Source organism: Pyrus communis, chromosome 9, assembly GCF_041283825.1.
Source record: "Pyrus communis isolate YQ-2024b chromosome 9, ASM4128382v1, whole genome shotgun sequence".
NCBI classification, from domain to species: Eukaryota; Viridiplantae; Streptophyta; class Magnoliopsida; order Rosales; family Rosaceae; genus Pyrus; species Pyrus communis.
Genome location: NC_142573.1, coordinates 7096068 through 7111192, shown reverse-complemented (window position 1 = coordinate 7111192; position 15125 = coordinate 7096068). Strand labels below are relative to the sequence as shown.

Sequence of the window (15125 nt, the reverse complement as noted above, 5' to 3'; positions counted from 1 at the left end):
GTCAGCTTCAAGAACATAAAGGGTTCATCTTCAACCCCAGTTGGTATCAAGCTTGTATGCAGTGGAGGGCTGCCATGTGAGAATGTGGAACTGAGTAACATTGATCTCACATACACTGGAAAAGAAGGCTCTATTACGTCTGAATGTAAACATATCAAGCCCACCATTAACAACGTGGCGCAGCCTCTTGATTGTGCTACATCTTCTTGAAAATAAACCAATTACTCGTTGTGAATAAGTTACCCATGAGACTTTCTCAAATGGCATGAGATGAGTGTGGGTTGATGGTTGAGAATTTTGTTCAAACCTATCTTATAGATGTCATGTGTTCATTGTTTTTTAAAGCTAAAAAAATTAAAGATGTCATGTGTTCATTATTTTTTAAAGCTAAAAAATTAATTATTTTTTAAAGATAAAAGATTAACTAACATGTCTATTATTTTTTACATCAATAAAACATTTGTTAAGATATAATTGATCCTAATAAAAAAGTGAGTATATAAGGTACTCACTAGTAAGTAACTAAGGATTACTTGGTAATCTAAAACTATAAGCAGCTTAATTAATTCCTAACATAGGATATAATTCTAAAACTATAAGCAACTTAATTAATCTAAAACTATAATGCTAAGGAGACTAAATTTGTAGATTTTTATCTACAAATTTAGTTTCCCTAACATTACTGTCTATAAAAACATCTTAATTCGGGCATATTTCCCTGTTTCTTGGAAATGTTGTGGTGAAGAAATTTCAAGCTCTTAATTAAGCTTTTTTTTTTTTTTTTTTTAAAGCAATTTTGAAAAATATTTTGACTACTTCAATGACTGCTAGTTTTTTAGTGCACGGCTTTTGGGGGTAAGGCATCTTGCATAAAAATAGGTAGTAATTGGCTGAATAATTTGATGGCGTTAAGCGTCCCAATCTAAGTATAAAATTGCGCCGAAACCAAAATAAAAGTTGGATGTAAAACAAAAGGTTTTCAAAAAAAAAAAAAAAGAAAAGAAAAGAAAAAAGAAAAAAAAACTTCCAAACAAAAGAAACTAATTCTGAATTGAAAACTCAAGATGGATTTGAAATTGAAAAGTATCTTGCCCATGTTTGTGATCTTATTGTTAGTATCCACATCTAATGCCAAATCCAGTATCTATGATGTCACAAGTGCAACATATGGTGGAAAGGCAAACTCTGATATATCCCAGGTAGGCATTAGATATGCTTATTTAATTCTTCTTGAAATGCTAAACTAATATTTTTAGAAGAGAAATTACTTCTGCACACACTTTTTAATTTTTGCACATTCTTGTTTCTTGATTTTTTTTCTCTGATTTGTTTAATCAAGAAATAAGAAATAAATATGCATACGAGAAAATGAATACTCGAAAAAAAATCATTTCCGTTTTAGAATTGTTTGGTAATTAAACTGTATCATTTCAATTTTTAATTTTTATTCAATGTTTTTATTTAGGCTTTTAGCAAAGCTTGGACAGATGCATGTGCATCGACATTGGCAAGTAAAATTGTTGTTCCAAGAGGGACATACAAGTTTGTTGGGGCAACTTTCAAAGGACCATGCAAAGCTCCTATTGAGATTCAGCTCCAAGGCACACTGCAGGCTCCAGTAGATGGCAGCAAACTCTCAAAAGCAGATACCTGGGTAGGTTTTGAGCGCATTGATGGGCTCACCTTATCCGGTGGTGGAACTTTCGATGGCCAAGGAGCAACTGCTTGGAAGCAAAATGATTGCAACAAAAACAAAAATTGCAAATCTATTGCTATCGTAAGAAAATTTAAATCTTGTTCTTTTATAATTTAAATCTATTGCTTGATTGTGAAACTAAACGGCTGATGCCGGACCATATATGTGAAAAGGGTATGTGTCAGGCATCGAATCTAATTCATCGATCATGTTAATAATCTGCAATTTTGATACACAATCTGATAATAGAAGAATTTTTCTGATGACAACGTAACTTTAGCATGAGACATTATTCGCAGAATTTGAGGTTCAATTTTGTCACCAATTCTATAATTCGGGACATAACAACAAAGGACAGCAAAAATTTCCACGTCAATGTTTTGGGTTGCAACAACGTGGCATTCCAACATTTTACCGTCTCAGCGCCTAAAGAGAGCATGAACACAGATGGAATTCACATCGGACGTTCAACTGGGATCAACATCACAGATTCAATCATTGGAACTGGGGATGATTGCATCTCTATAGGTGATGGCACCAAGCAACTCCATGTAACCAAAGTTACTTGCGGACCCGGCCATGGCATAAGCATCGGGAGTCTCGGAAGATATCAGAATGAAGAACCTGTGTCCGGGATCTTTATCAAGAACTGCACAATTAAAAATACAGACAATGGTGTGAGGATCAAAACATGGCCTGCTTCTCCATCAAATGGTGTAGTCTCAGATGTTCACTTTGAGGATATTATTATGGACAATGTTGGAAACCCTGTCATCATAGACCAAGAGTATTGTCCATGGAATCAGTGTACACTTAAGGTATACTATTTTGCACAAAAATTAACATCATAATTTCTTTATCACTTAGTCAAATACTTAATCTTGAATAATAGAATACAACCGATGGCCATCTGATCTATTGACACCAACCTCCACTATTTTGAATGACTACCTACTTGAGTTCATTCTGGAATAGTACATGTCTTCAGGAAGCACTCCGGTTTTTCGAAAAACCACTTGAATTTTTAATAACCTTTTTGATCTATTTATTAAATATATTTATGAGTAAAAGTGTTTTCTAATAATACTATTATTGCATGCAGGTTCCATCCAAAGTTAAGATCAGCAATGTCAGCTTCAAAAACATAAAGGGCTCATCTTCATCCCCAGTCGGTATTAAGATTGTATGCAGTGGAGGGCTGCCATGTGAGAATGTGCAACTAAGTGACATTGATCTCACATACACTGGAAACAAAGGCTCTATTACCTCTCAATGTAAGCATGTCAAGCCCACCATTAACAACGTGGCACGGGCTCTTGCTTGTGCGACCTCTTCTTGAAAAGAAACCAATTATTCCTTGTAAACAAGTTTTTTTTTTTGTTTTTAATTTTTGTTGTACGTCGTAAATAAGCTACCCATGAGACCTTTCTCAAATGACATGAGATGACTGTGGGTTGGTGGTTGAGATTTTTGTTCAAATCTCACTTTATAAAAAAATGACAAGAATTTTGTGTTCATTACTCCATTGTTCTCTAACTTGTAGTGAATAGTCTAAAATATTTCACTTACAAGCTAAAAGAAGAATACGTAGTATTATGTGTTAATTTTTTATATTTTACAAAAAATAAAAATGAATTTTACTTTCGTGTAATGTGTGATAGGGTTATGGGTAATTATCGAACTTTTTCATTTCTTTTTAAACGAAAACAAAAATTAAAGGGACATCCAAGTTGTTGGAATATGACATTCTCTGTTTAGTCTGTTTAGACCTTCTAACGATAGTTACTTCCTTATAACTGATGCATTTAAGTAGCTAGTCAAATTTATTTACTAGAACCCTAGACTTTTACAAAAGTTTTTTATGCAAGCAAATATTGGGAGAAGTGGGAATAGAACTTGAGATCTTGAGCATACAGGGTAGTTGCTTTAGTCAATTGAGCTATATCGAAGTCAAAAGAATAATATATATAAAGGTAACACGGGCATAGTTTGAAGCAGGTACATAAAAATGATCTCAATATCACATTTACTTGATCCACCAAACAAGGCTCCATCAGTTCCATTGTTTGACATCTCAACTCTGACAAAATCACAATCAACCCGCCTACTCGCGGAATGCGATCCTCTTTCCACACCCTAAAACACCCTACACTGCCACGTCGAACCCCACGTTTCCATCCCTCAAATCCTCAAACATAGCAGCCACAACTCGATCCTTGACAAACACCGACGAGGCAGAAGCACTGGCATGCACTTGCGTCTCATTCTTCAGACGAAAAGGATCTTGGTACAACCGTTAGCGACGACATTAGTCATGGAGAGAAACTCCTTGTGATAGAAAACCGAGACTTGCATGAGTACGTCATAGTAGATGCTCTTGTCTTTGTAATTGAGTAAAGTGATGTACCAATTTGCGGTCAGTGAAGAGGAGTAGACAATAAAGGGAGAGACCGAGATGGAGTTGAGCTGGAATATTATTCTATGATGTGAAGAATTGTTGAAGATTCCCACAAGTAATGCCGTCAAGTTTATACAAGTTGTAGTTGTGTTGCGGTGGTGGAGTTGGCGTTGATCAGGGTGCTGGTGGCTGCAGCAACTAGGGTTTGCTTGGAAGAAACAATTTGAGTACTGACTTGGTGGGGCAGCATGGAGAACAATAGGTTAAAGAAGTGGTAATGAACACTGAACTAGCCGAGGGCCGTACGTAGTGGTGGTGATTGATGTTCTAAAACTATAAGCAGCTTAATTAATTACTAATTATAGGATACAATTCTTGAACTACATTGCAATTAAACATCTTAATTAAGGCATCTTAATTCCGGGTTATTTCCCTGTTTCTTGGAAGAAATTTTGTGAGGAATTTCAAGCTCTTAATTAAGCTTTTCTTTTGAATAAATTTTGCGATTTTTTTACTACTTTTTCAACGGATGCTAGTTTTTTTCGTGCACGGTTTTTGGGGTTGAGGCATCTTCCATAAAAATAGCTACTAATTGGTTGAATAATTTGAGGGCGTTAAGCTTTCCAATCTGAGTATAAAGTTGTGATGAAACCAAAATAAAGTTTTCATCGAACTTCCAAACGAAAGAAACTAATTCTGAATTGAAAACTCAAGATGGATTTGAAACTGAAAAATATCTTGCCAATGTTTGTGTCCTTGTTGTTAGTATCCATATCTAATGCCCAATCTGGTGTCTATGATGTAACAAGTGCAAATTATGGTGGAAAAGCAAGCTCTGATATAACCCAGGTAGGCATTATATATATATGCTTAAGCAATTCATCTTGAAATGCTAAACTAATTATTCGAGTTAGAATAGAAATTACTTCCGTACACACTCTTTGGTCTTTGCACATTGTTGCTCTTATTTCTTGATTTTTCTTTTGATTTGTTTAATTCAGAAGTAGGAAATAAATATGCATGGGAAAAATGAATAAGCGGAAAATCATTTCTGTTCTAGAATTGTTTGGTAATTAAACAGAATCATTTCAATTTTTAATTTTTATTTAATGTTTTTAATTAGGCATTGAGCAAAGCTTGGACAGATGCATGTGCATCGACATCGGCAAGTAAAATTGTTGTTCCAAGTGGGACATACAAGTTTGTAGGGGCAACTTTCAAAGGACCATGCAAAGCCCCTATTGAGTTTCAGCTTCAAGGCACATTGCAGGCTCCCGAAGATGGCAGCCAACTCCCAAAAGCAGATACTTGGATAGGTTTTGAGCGCATTGATGGGCTCACCTTATCCGGTGGTGGAACTTTCGATGGCCTAGGAGCAACTGCGTGGAAGCAAAATGACTGCAACAAAAACAAAAATTGCAAATCTATTGCTATCGTAAGATAATTTAAATCTTGTTCTTTTATAATTAAAATCTATTGCTAGATTGTGAACTGAACGGTTGATCATACTCTTCTATGAATATATGGTGCCTGATAGCTGATCCCATATATGTGAAAAAGGTATATATGTCAGGGAGCAAATCTAAGCCATCGAACATGTTGGTAATCTGCAATGTTTATTCACAGTATTTTCCTGACAACATAACTTTGACAAGAAACATTACTCGTCTTGTTTGTATATGTTTTTAACTTTTTCACACTATTCACAGAATCTGAGGTTCAATTTTGTCACCAATTCCATAATTCGAGACATAACAACAAAGGACAGCAAAAATTTCCACGTAAATCTTTTGGGTTGCAACAATGTGGCATTCCAACATTTTACCGTCTCAGCGCCTAAAGAGAGCATCAATACCGATGGAATTCATATCGGACGTTCAACTGGGATCAACATCACAGATACGACCATTGGAACTGGGGATGATTGCATCTCTATTGGTGATGGCACCAAGCAACTCCATGTAACCAACGTTACTTGTGGACCAGGCCACGGCATAAGCATCGGGAGCCTCGGAAAGTACGAGAATGAAGAACCTGTGTCCGGAATATTTATCAAGAACTGCACAATTTCAAATACAGATAATGGTGTGAGGATCAAAACATGGCCTGCTTCCCCTGCAAATGGCGTTGTCTCAGATGTTCACTTTGAGGATATTATCATGGATAATGTTAAAAACCCTGTCATCATAGACCAAGAGTATTGCCCACATAATCAGTGCACACTTCAGGTATACTATTTTACGGTACCAAAGTTACATCGTATTTACTTAGTCAAATACTTATTCTTGAATAATAGATACAACCGACGACCGTTTGATCTCTTGACCCCAATCTCAACTATTTTGAATAAATACCTGAGTGCACCGTTTGATTGTTTCTGAAAGGGTTTTCAAAAATTTCTATCAACCAAAAACACTTCTAGCGTTTTTCAAAAAAAAAAAAAAAAAAAAAAAAACTGAATTTGTCATAACTTCTTCGACATATTTATAATAACAATTTTATATAAAATATTTAAGAGTAAAAGTGCTTTATAATAATACTATTATTGTATCATTGTATGCAGGTTCCATCCAAAGTTAAGATCAGCAATGTTAGCTTCAAGAACATAAAGGGTTCATCTTCAACCCCAGTTGGTATCAAGCTTGTATGCAGTGGAGGGCTGCCATGTGAGAATGTGGAACTGAGTAACATTGATCTCACATACACCGGAAAAGAAGGCTCTATTACGTCTGAATGTAAACATATCAAGCCCACCATTAACAACGTGGCGCAGCCTCTTGCTTGTGCTACATCTTCTTGAAAATAAACCAATTACTCGTTGTGAATAAGTTACCCATGAGACTTTCTCAAATGGCATGAGATGAGTGTGGGTTGACGGTTGAGATTTTTGTTCAAACCTATCTTATAGAAAAAATGACAAAAGAAATATTGTGTTCATTACCCTAGTGCTCCTTAGCTAGTACTGAATTTTTACAAGGGATTTGAATCTAAAATATTTCATTTACAAGTTAAGAAGAATATTTTGAATCACATAATAAATTTTTTATTATTTTGAAATAAATTAAAATTAATTTTACTTTCGTCTAATGTGTAACAGTGTTATTGGGTAATTGTCGAACTTTTTCATTTATCTTTTAAACGAAAAATAAAAATTACAAGGATGACACGTCCCGACCCCGATATTCCCCGAATACCAGGATAGACACGTGCTGGCCGACACCCGAGAGTGATGAAAGCCATTTATTGAGTGCAAATGCTAAAAACAAGGGATAAATAAGACTTATAAATATAAAAGAATAATGAATATGCAAATAAGGAACGTGTTCAAAGCATACCATTAATCTAGAACACTAAAAGAAAATAATATAAAATTGAATGAACCAAGGGAGTGGGTCCTACACCAAGAGGACTCGAAGATGCCGATGTTGAAGTGCCTGGACGTTGGGATTATATGCCTCGATTCTAAGTCCTGAAGGGGGCGCAAAACAAACATGAGTGGACCAAGTTGATATATATATATATATATATATATATATATATATATATATATAATAAAACAGTTATCAACATGCTAACCCTCAGGTTTTATGAAAACACAAATATTATGATAAACATAGGTTTTCCGAAACCTAACATGTTGTGCAGTGTCTCAAATCATAACTTGTATATATAATAATTACTAGTGAATGTCTGATATAACTCTCCAGGCCCCATGCCGGCTCCCCGTCTCTGAGCAGACAGTAAGAGGAAAATACACTACAGGCCCCATGCCGGCTCCCTGTCCCTGTGCTAAATAGCCAGAGGAAACACACTCCAGGTCCTATGCCAACACCAAACCGTCGTCCGGGACGGACCAGATCTATCCCTACGTCCCGTAGCAGAAAGGATCACTAGGTAAGTACAAAACCAGTGAACATACATATACTGAAAATCAACTTTATAGTATAAAGTCATCCATCATCTATACTATAAAGAGGTGTTCTAAACATGTTCTAAATATTATATCGTCATCCATCAGATATTCTATAAGAACATGGGTTATAGAAAAAATAGTAATAATTCAAACTAGCCTCAGTAAACATATTATCTTGTAAAACGTTTCATAAAACATAATCATCAAATCATGCTTTTCATGTATGCATTTCTACTGTCAAAACATGCATTTTTTTTTAAAGGGTCCACTCACAGTACTTTGCCGTCGAAAAGTCATGCCATCTAGTGAAGAAGGAAACGCCACAGATAATTGCCCATAAGCACATAAATGGTACATTTAGTCAAACTCTACTCAAACGACTGAATTTGGGAAAACGGACATCGAAAACGGGTTCAGGACGTCGAAATTAGCCTAGGAGGGGTCTGGCATGAAAACCCAAAAAATCAACGGTCAAAGTCAACGTTGACCGTTGACCGGTCAAAGCTAAAGTCAACGCTGACCGTTGACCGGTCAAAGCTAAAGTCAACGCTGACCGTTGACCAGGTCAACAGTCCTACTGGGTCTGGGTCAACAGGTCAAACGGGTCTGGGCTTGGATCCGGATTGGGTTAAAGGGTTTGGACTTGGGTTGGATCCGGGTTTGGGCTTAAAGGGTTTGGGTCTAATGGGTTTAAGGTTAACGGGCCGAAGGCCCTAAAGGAAACGGCCCAAAGGCCTTTAAATTAACAAAACAAAAAAAAAATAATAAAAGGGTTGGGTTGGGCTACCCAGGGTTTTGGGCTTGGCAGGAAAGGCCCAAATGCCTTGGGTTTGGTGGTTCACCGGATTCCAAGGAAGGAAAAGGCCGGATTTCGACCGGAGAATTCCCAAGCTTCGATGGAGCTCAAAACTCAACCAAAACATGTCATTCAATATACAAATTGAATCCCCGAAGGTAAGGAATCAAAATATACCCTTGGTTCCCGTCATCGTGGCCGGAGTTGGCCGGAAAACAGCCTGGAAGCCACGGGTGTCCGCTTGAAACTGGGTAAGATTCAAATGAGTATAACTTCTTCAATACTCAATTAAATTGGGTGAAACAAAAAGGAAAGTTGTAGTACTCAGCGAGACGAAGAGATTGATACCTTGCATGCCGGCTAACTCGCCATGCTTTGGCCGGAAATTGCCTCGAAAGGGGCTGTGCTCGCCAGAAAACTGGGGAAATGTCTCCAAGGTGGTTTCTTCATGGTTTGACGTCCAAACCACAACCACGGGGTTAGAAAAGAACTATAGGGATGAAGAGAGAAGCATTTGGAGTGTTTTGAGGCTTACCCAAAATGGAAAGACGATGAACTCGCCGGAGTTTCTTTGTGCTCCACAAAGACGAAGAGAAAGAGAGCTAACGTGGTGATGATGGTGATGCTTTGCTATTGTTGTGGTGTTTGATGATAAGGGAGATGAGGGTTTGTTGGTGTGTGTATGTGTAGGTGTGTTCTGCTCAGAGGGAGGGAGAGAAAGACAGAAAGAATGGGTGAGGGATAGAGGTCGGGGGAAATGAGAGAAGAGAGAACTGAGAGAGAAGAAAGAGATGAGAGACTCGGGGGGACAGAATCAGGGGGTGGGCCACTTGGGCACATCATTTAAGACCCAAAAACAATTTTAAAAAGGAAAGTATCCCCAAACTTAGTGAAAATATAAAAATACCCTTTTTCTTCCGTAATTCCCGGGATGGGTTGTTACAAAGGACATCCAAGTTGTTGGAATATGACACTGTTTAGTTTGTTTAGACCTTCTAACGATAGCTATTTCCTTATAACTGATGCACTTAAGTAGTCACATTTATTTACTAGAACCTTAGACTTTTACAAGAGTTTTTTATGCAAGCAAATATTGGGGGGAAGTGGGAATATAACTTATGACTTCGAGTGTACGGCATTACTACAAAAAATACTTTGCGCAATGAAATAAGATTTGTTGCGCAAAGTAAGATTTCGTCACTCAAAACCTTGAGCGATGAAAATTTTGTCGCACATGGTTCGTCGCGCAAAGCTTGTGAAAATAGGGTTTGCGTGATGAAAATTAATCTTCGTCATGCAAAGGCATTTTGCGATATGAAACATTTCATCGCGCAAAGTCTTTGATTTTTTTTATTTAATTAAATTAATTTAATATGTTGCTCGACGAAATATTTGGTAAGAAAGTTTTTGGTTTTTATTTTTTTATGTAATTAAATTGACATTTTGTTTTATTATTTCTATTATTTAATTTAATTATAGTAATTGTTTGTGTGACAAAATATTTGGTAGCGCAAGATGTTTTGAATTTTTACTTTTTTAATTTAATTTAATTGTATGGCTTTATTTTTTTAATTACTTTAATTTAAATTGACATATTTAAAATAAAATTACATATGAAAAATAGTGATCAAATTATCCATAATATATTTTATTAAAAATGTACATATAAATTAACAAATTACAATAATAAAATCCTAATACAAGTTTATTGTGGTGGTAGTGGCAGGGGGATATGGTCTGATAGCGTCATAATCCTCAACTCTTCAACTTTCACCATCAAAGTCCCGACGATTCCCTACAAAAAAAAAAAAGGTCAAATAACCAAAAAAAAAAATAAAACATAAAATAATACCCAAAAATGGACATAACCTCCCCTAAAATTGGCATACCCCAAACTCCACCCCTCACCCTATACCCAACCCCAAACCCAAAATTAACTCCAAAAACACATATTAATGAGAAATAAATTAAAATTTAGAGAGAAAAATACCTTTTGGCAAGATTGAGAGTGAGTGAGAGATAGGGAGAGAGGAGTAAGTGAGACATAGGGAGAGAGTGAGAGAGTGAGAAAAGATAGAGAGTGAGTGAGAATGAGAGATAGATAGAGAGAGATGAGAGATTGGGTGTGAGAGAGGGGGTCGGATTTGGGGAGAGGGAAAGAGAGGAGCAGTAAGAGAACTAGAGAGATACATTGAGAAAATTGAGGAGTTATTTTGGTTTTAAAATCTATATCACTTTGAGCGATGAAAGATTGGTTGTGCAAAGTCTTAAAAAAAATTATAAAAAAAATTTGTGCGCCCCATTTTTGGCTCTCACCCAAATTTTTTGGGTTTTGCGCGACACAATATTGGTTCATCATGCAAAATTTATAGAAATAAATTTTCTTACACAATTTAAATTCAAAAAATGAAATAAATAGGGTTTATGCGACAAAATATTAGTATTCGTTGCCCAAGTTCAAAAAAAAAATAATAAAGAAAATAATTTTATTTTACAATTTAAAATATAAATAAAATAAAATAAATAGAGTTTAGGTAATGAAATGTTGATTCATCGTGCAAAGAAAATGATAAAAAAATAAAGAAAATAATTTAGGTTAACAATATAAAATATAAAATAAAATAAAAATAAAATAAATAGGCATTAGGCGATGAAACATTAATATTCGTTGCGCAAAGCTTTTAAAAAATAATAAAAACTGTAAAAATAATTTATTTTACAATTTAAAATATAAATTAAATAAAAATAAATAAAGTGGGTTTATATTTCGTTGCGCAAAAGTTTTAAAAAGATAATTATTTTATTTTATTTATTTTTGTAAAGACTTTGCGAGACGAACTTTAAATTTTCGTTACGCAAAGTGACTTTGCGTGACGATGTGCGTTTTGTTGTGAAAAATTTCATCGCTCACGACTTTGCGGGACGAAGTTTAAAATTTCGTCATGACGATGTGTGTTTCATCGTGCAAGGGTTTGTTTTTAACTAGTGCGAGTAGATGCTTTTAGTCAACTGAGCTACATCGCAAGTCAAAAGAATACATATATAAAGGTAGCACGAGTATAGTTTGAAGCAAATACATAAAAATGAACGATCATTTTTAATTACCCTCAACATCACATTTACTTGATCCACCAAACACCGCCCCCATCAATTCCATTCTCAAGCCTGACAAAATCACAATCAATGTAACATCCCACATCGCCCAGGGGAGTGATCCTTATATGTATATTCCCATTCCTACCTAGCACGAGGCCTTTTGGGAGCTCACTGGCTTCGGGTTCCGTAGGAACTCCGAAGTTAAGCGAGAAGGGGGCTAGAGCAATCCCATGATGGGTGACAATTTGGTATCAGAGCCTAACCCTGGTCGTGGTGTGCTGACGAAGACGTCGGGCCCCTAAATGGGGTGGATTGTGACATCTTACATCGCCTAGGGGAGTGATCCTTATATGTATATTTCCATCCCTACCTAGCACGAGGCCTTTTGGGAGCTCACTGGCTTCGGGTTTCATGGGAACTCCGAAGTTAAGCGAGAAGGGGGCTAGAGCAATCTTATGATGGGTGACCCACTGGGAAGTTGCTCGTGAGTTCCAAAAAACAAAACCGTGAGGGAATGGTAAGCCCAAAGCGGACAATATCGTGCTACGGTGGTGGAGCGGGCCCGGGAAGTGATCCGCCTCGGGCTGGGATGTGACATTTGGTATCAAAGCCTAACCCTGGTCATGGTGTGTCGACGAGGACGTCGGGCCCCTAAGGAGGGTGGATTGTAACATCCCACATCGCCCAGGGGAGTGATCCTTATATGTATATTCCCATTCCTACCTAGCACGAGGCATTTTGGGAGTTCACTGGCTTCGGGTTCCGTAGGAACTCCAAAGTTAAGCGAGAAGGGGGCTAGAGCAATCCCATGATAGGTGACCCACTGGGAAGTTGCTCGTGAGTTCCCAAAAACAAAACCGTGAGGGAATGGTAAGCCCAAAGTGGACAATATCGTGCTACGGTGGTGGAGCGGGCCCGGGAAGTGATCCGTCCCGGGCCGGGATGTGACAATCAACCCTCAATTGCTTTGTAATCGTGAGATTCTTGTGACAAATAATACAAGAATACGAGTACAAAGTAATAATTTGTATTAATAAATTTAGAGTTACAATCTTTTTACAAAACTTGAATCCTCGGATTTGATCTACGGAGTGAAAAATGGGGTTGTTGTTGATCCAAGGGTCATGATAACTTGATCTCGAATGAACGGATGCCGCAAGGGTTTGGCTAGTGGTGATGGAAGAATCAGTACGTGTAGGGGTGCTTCACAAGTGTGGCGAAGAATGCAAGATCTAGAGAAAACTGATATGGTGTAATAGGTTTTCTTATTAACTTCACAGAACAAGATTACATTCTTATACACACTGTGTATGACTTGATCCTATTCTATTGCCTATAATTAAGGCAAATTGAGAACTAAATAAGGAAGTAAATCACTAATGAATAATTTACAATGTTTGACTTAATCAATCCAAGATATCCTCTTTAACACTCCCCCTCAAGTTAGAGTGTATATTGATAACACCCAACTTGTTAAGTAATCCCTCAAATTGAACCGAACCTAGTGCTTTGGTAAACAAGTCAGCTGGCTGGTTTATTGTTCTTACATAGGCTGTTCGCACCATTCCTTCTTGTATTTTCTCACGCACTACATGGCAATCTATCTCTATGTGTTTTGGTCGTTCATGGAATACTGGATTTGAAGAGATGTGCAAAGCAGCTTGGTTGTCACAAAACAGCGCAACAGGTTGTGCATGGTTCACTCTCAAATCTTTCAAAATGTTCTTCAACCATGTGACTTCACAGCATGTAGTGGCCATGGAACGATACTCTGCCTCTGCATTGGAACGAGACACGGTACTTTGTTTCTTTGTTTTTCAAGAAATTGGTGCTTAGCCAAGCAAAATGCAATAACCAGTTATTGATCTTCGAGTGTCTTTACATCGAGCCCAATCAGCATCACAAAATGCTCATAATTGCAATGAACCTGTGGAATGAAGAAATATTCCTTGTCTAGGAGCTTGTTTGATGTACTTGAGAACTATGTGAGCGGCGTCAAGGTGTGGCTGCCGTGGTTTATCCATGAACTGACTCAACACATGCACTGCATAAGTTAGATCAGGCCTTGTGATGGTCAAATAAATCAATCTACCAATGAGTCGCCCATACAGGGATGGATCGCTCAGTAATTCCCCATCTGTTTGTGTGAGAGACAGATTTTGTTCCAAAGGGACCCGTGAAGGTTTAGCTCCAAGAAACCCAGTGTCATCTAATATTTCCAACGCATATTTACGTTGGCATAAAGTGATTCCCTTCTTTGATCTTGCAACCTCTATCCCCAAGAAGTATTTGAGTTGTCCCAAGTCCTTTAGTTTGAAACGTAAGGAAAGAAATTTCTTGGTCTCTTCTATCTCTTGTAAATTATTTCCTGTGAGTATCACATCATCAACGTAGACCAATAATGCTATAAAATTACCTTGGCAACGTCGGATGAACAATGAGTAATCAGAGCATGACTGATGGAATCCGGCAGTCTTGAAAGCCGTGGATAGTTTGATAAACCATTGTCTCGAGGCTTGCTTTAAACCATACAGGGATTTGTTTAATTTGCATACTCGAGTCTCCCCCTTTCGTCTAAATCCAGAAGCAAGGACATATAGACATCCTCATATAAATCACCATGTAAAAATGCGTTGTTCACATCAAGTTGGTGTAAATGCCAACCTTGTCGCGATGTAACACTGAGAAGGACATGAACTGTGGTCAGTTTGGCAACTGGTGCAAAGGTTTCCATATAATTAACACCTTCAATTTGACTATATCCCTTCGCGACAAGCCGAGCTTTGTACCGTTCGAGACTGCCATCAGGTTTAAGCTTGACTTTGTAGACCCATTTGCACCCAATGAGACGTTTGTGGGGTGGCAAGGGCATGAGAGTCTAAGTGTGGTTGGCTTGGAGAGCTGCAATTTTATTTTACATGGTCGCACGCCATTGGGGATCCTGGACAGCCTGTTGAAAACTAGTAGGTTCTTGGAGAAGGGTAAGTGTGGTGGTGAATGCTTTATGAGGAGAAGACAAGTGATCATAGGATAAATAATGTGAAAGAGGGTGAGAAGTACCTGAGGCCTGGACCATGCTCATGGAAGAAGTCGGAGCGACACGGGAAGGAAGGGTTGCCTCAACATGAAAGTCCTGCAAGAAGCTAGATGGTTTGGTTGGTTGTGTGCCACAGCGGAGGGGGGAGTATCGCGGTGGGTAGACGAAGGTGTAGAAGGTAGGTTGTCG

At 37.5% G+C, this 15125-nt stretch overlaps 2 protein-coding genes across 2 annotated transcripts; both read left to right on the top strand.

Moving 5' to 3' along the window:
* Window positions 1-957: 957 nt before the first annotated feature.
* Window positions 958-3213, top strand: LOC137739031 (exopolygalacturonase-like). Its single transcript, XM_068478504.2, has 4 exons — window positions 958-1199; window positions 1466-1777; window positions 1996-2514; window positions 2799-3213. The coding sequence occupies exons 1-4, from the start codon at window positions 1065-1067 to the stop codon at window positions 3033-3035; spliced, it is 1203 nt and encodes a 400-aa protein (XP_068334605.2). The 5' UTR covers window positions 958-1064; the 3' UTR covers window positions 3036-3213.
* Window positions 3214-4701: 1488 nt separating this feature from the next.
* Window positions 4702-7031, top strand: LOC137739033 (exopolygalacturonase-like). Its single transcript, XM_068478506.2, has 4 exons — window positions 4702-4943; window positions 5218-5529; window positions 5804-6322; window positions 6658-7031. The coding sequence occupies exons 1-4, from the start codon at window positions 4809-4811 to the stop codon at window positions 6892-6894; spliced, it is 1203 nt and encodes a 400-aa protein (XP_068334607.2). The 5' UTR covers window positions 4702-4808; the 3' UTR covers window positions 6895-7031.
* The last annotated feature ends 8094 nt before the right edge of the window (window positions 7032-15125 follow it).

Excerpts from the sequence above, each read along its gene's own strand:
- LOC137739033 (XM_068478506.2), top strand. The coding sequence starts at position 4,809 with ATGGATTTGAAACTGAAAAATATCTTGCCAATGTTTGTGTCCTTGTTG. Across the intron at positions 4,944-5,217 it reads CAAGCTCTGATATAACCCAG|GCATTGAGCAAAGCTTGGAC; the intron begins GTAGGCATTATA and ends GTTTTTAATTAG. Across the intron at positions 6,323-6,657 it reads ATAATCAGTGCACACTTCAG|GTTCCATCCAAAGTTAAGAT; the intron begins GTATACTATTTT and ends CATTGTATGCAG.
- LOC137739031 (XM_068478504.2), top strand. The coding sequence starts at position 1,065 with ATGGATTTGAAATTGAAAAGTATCTTGCCCATGTTTGTGATCTTATTG. Across the intron at positions 1,200-1,465 it reads CAAACTCTGATATATCCCAG|GCTTTTAGCAAAGCTTGGAC; the intron begins GTAGGCATTAGA and ends GTTTTTATTTAG. Across the intron at positions 1,778-1,995 it reads ATTGCAAATCTATTGCTATC|AATTTGAGGTTCAATTTTGT; the intron begins GTAAGAAAATTT and ends CATTATTCGCAG.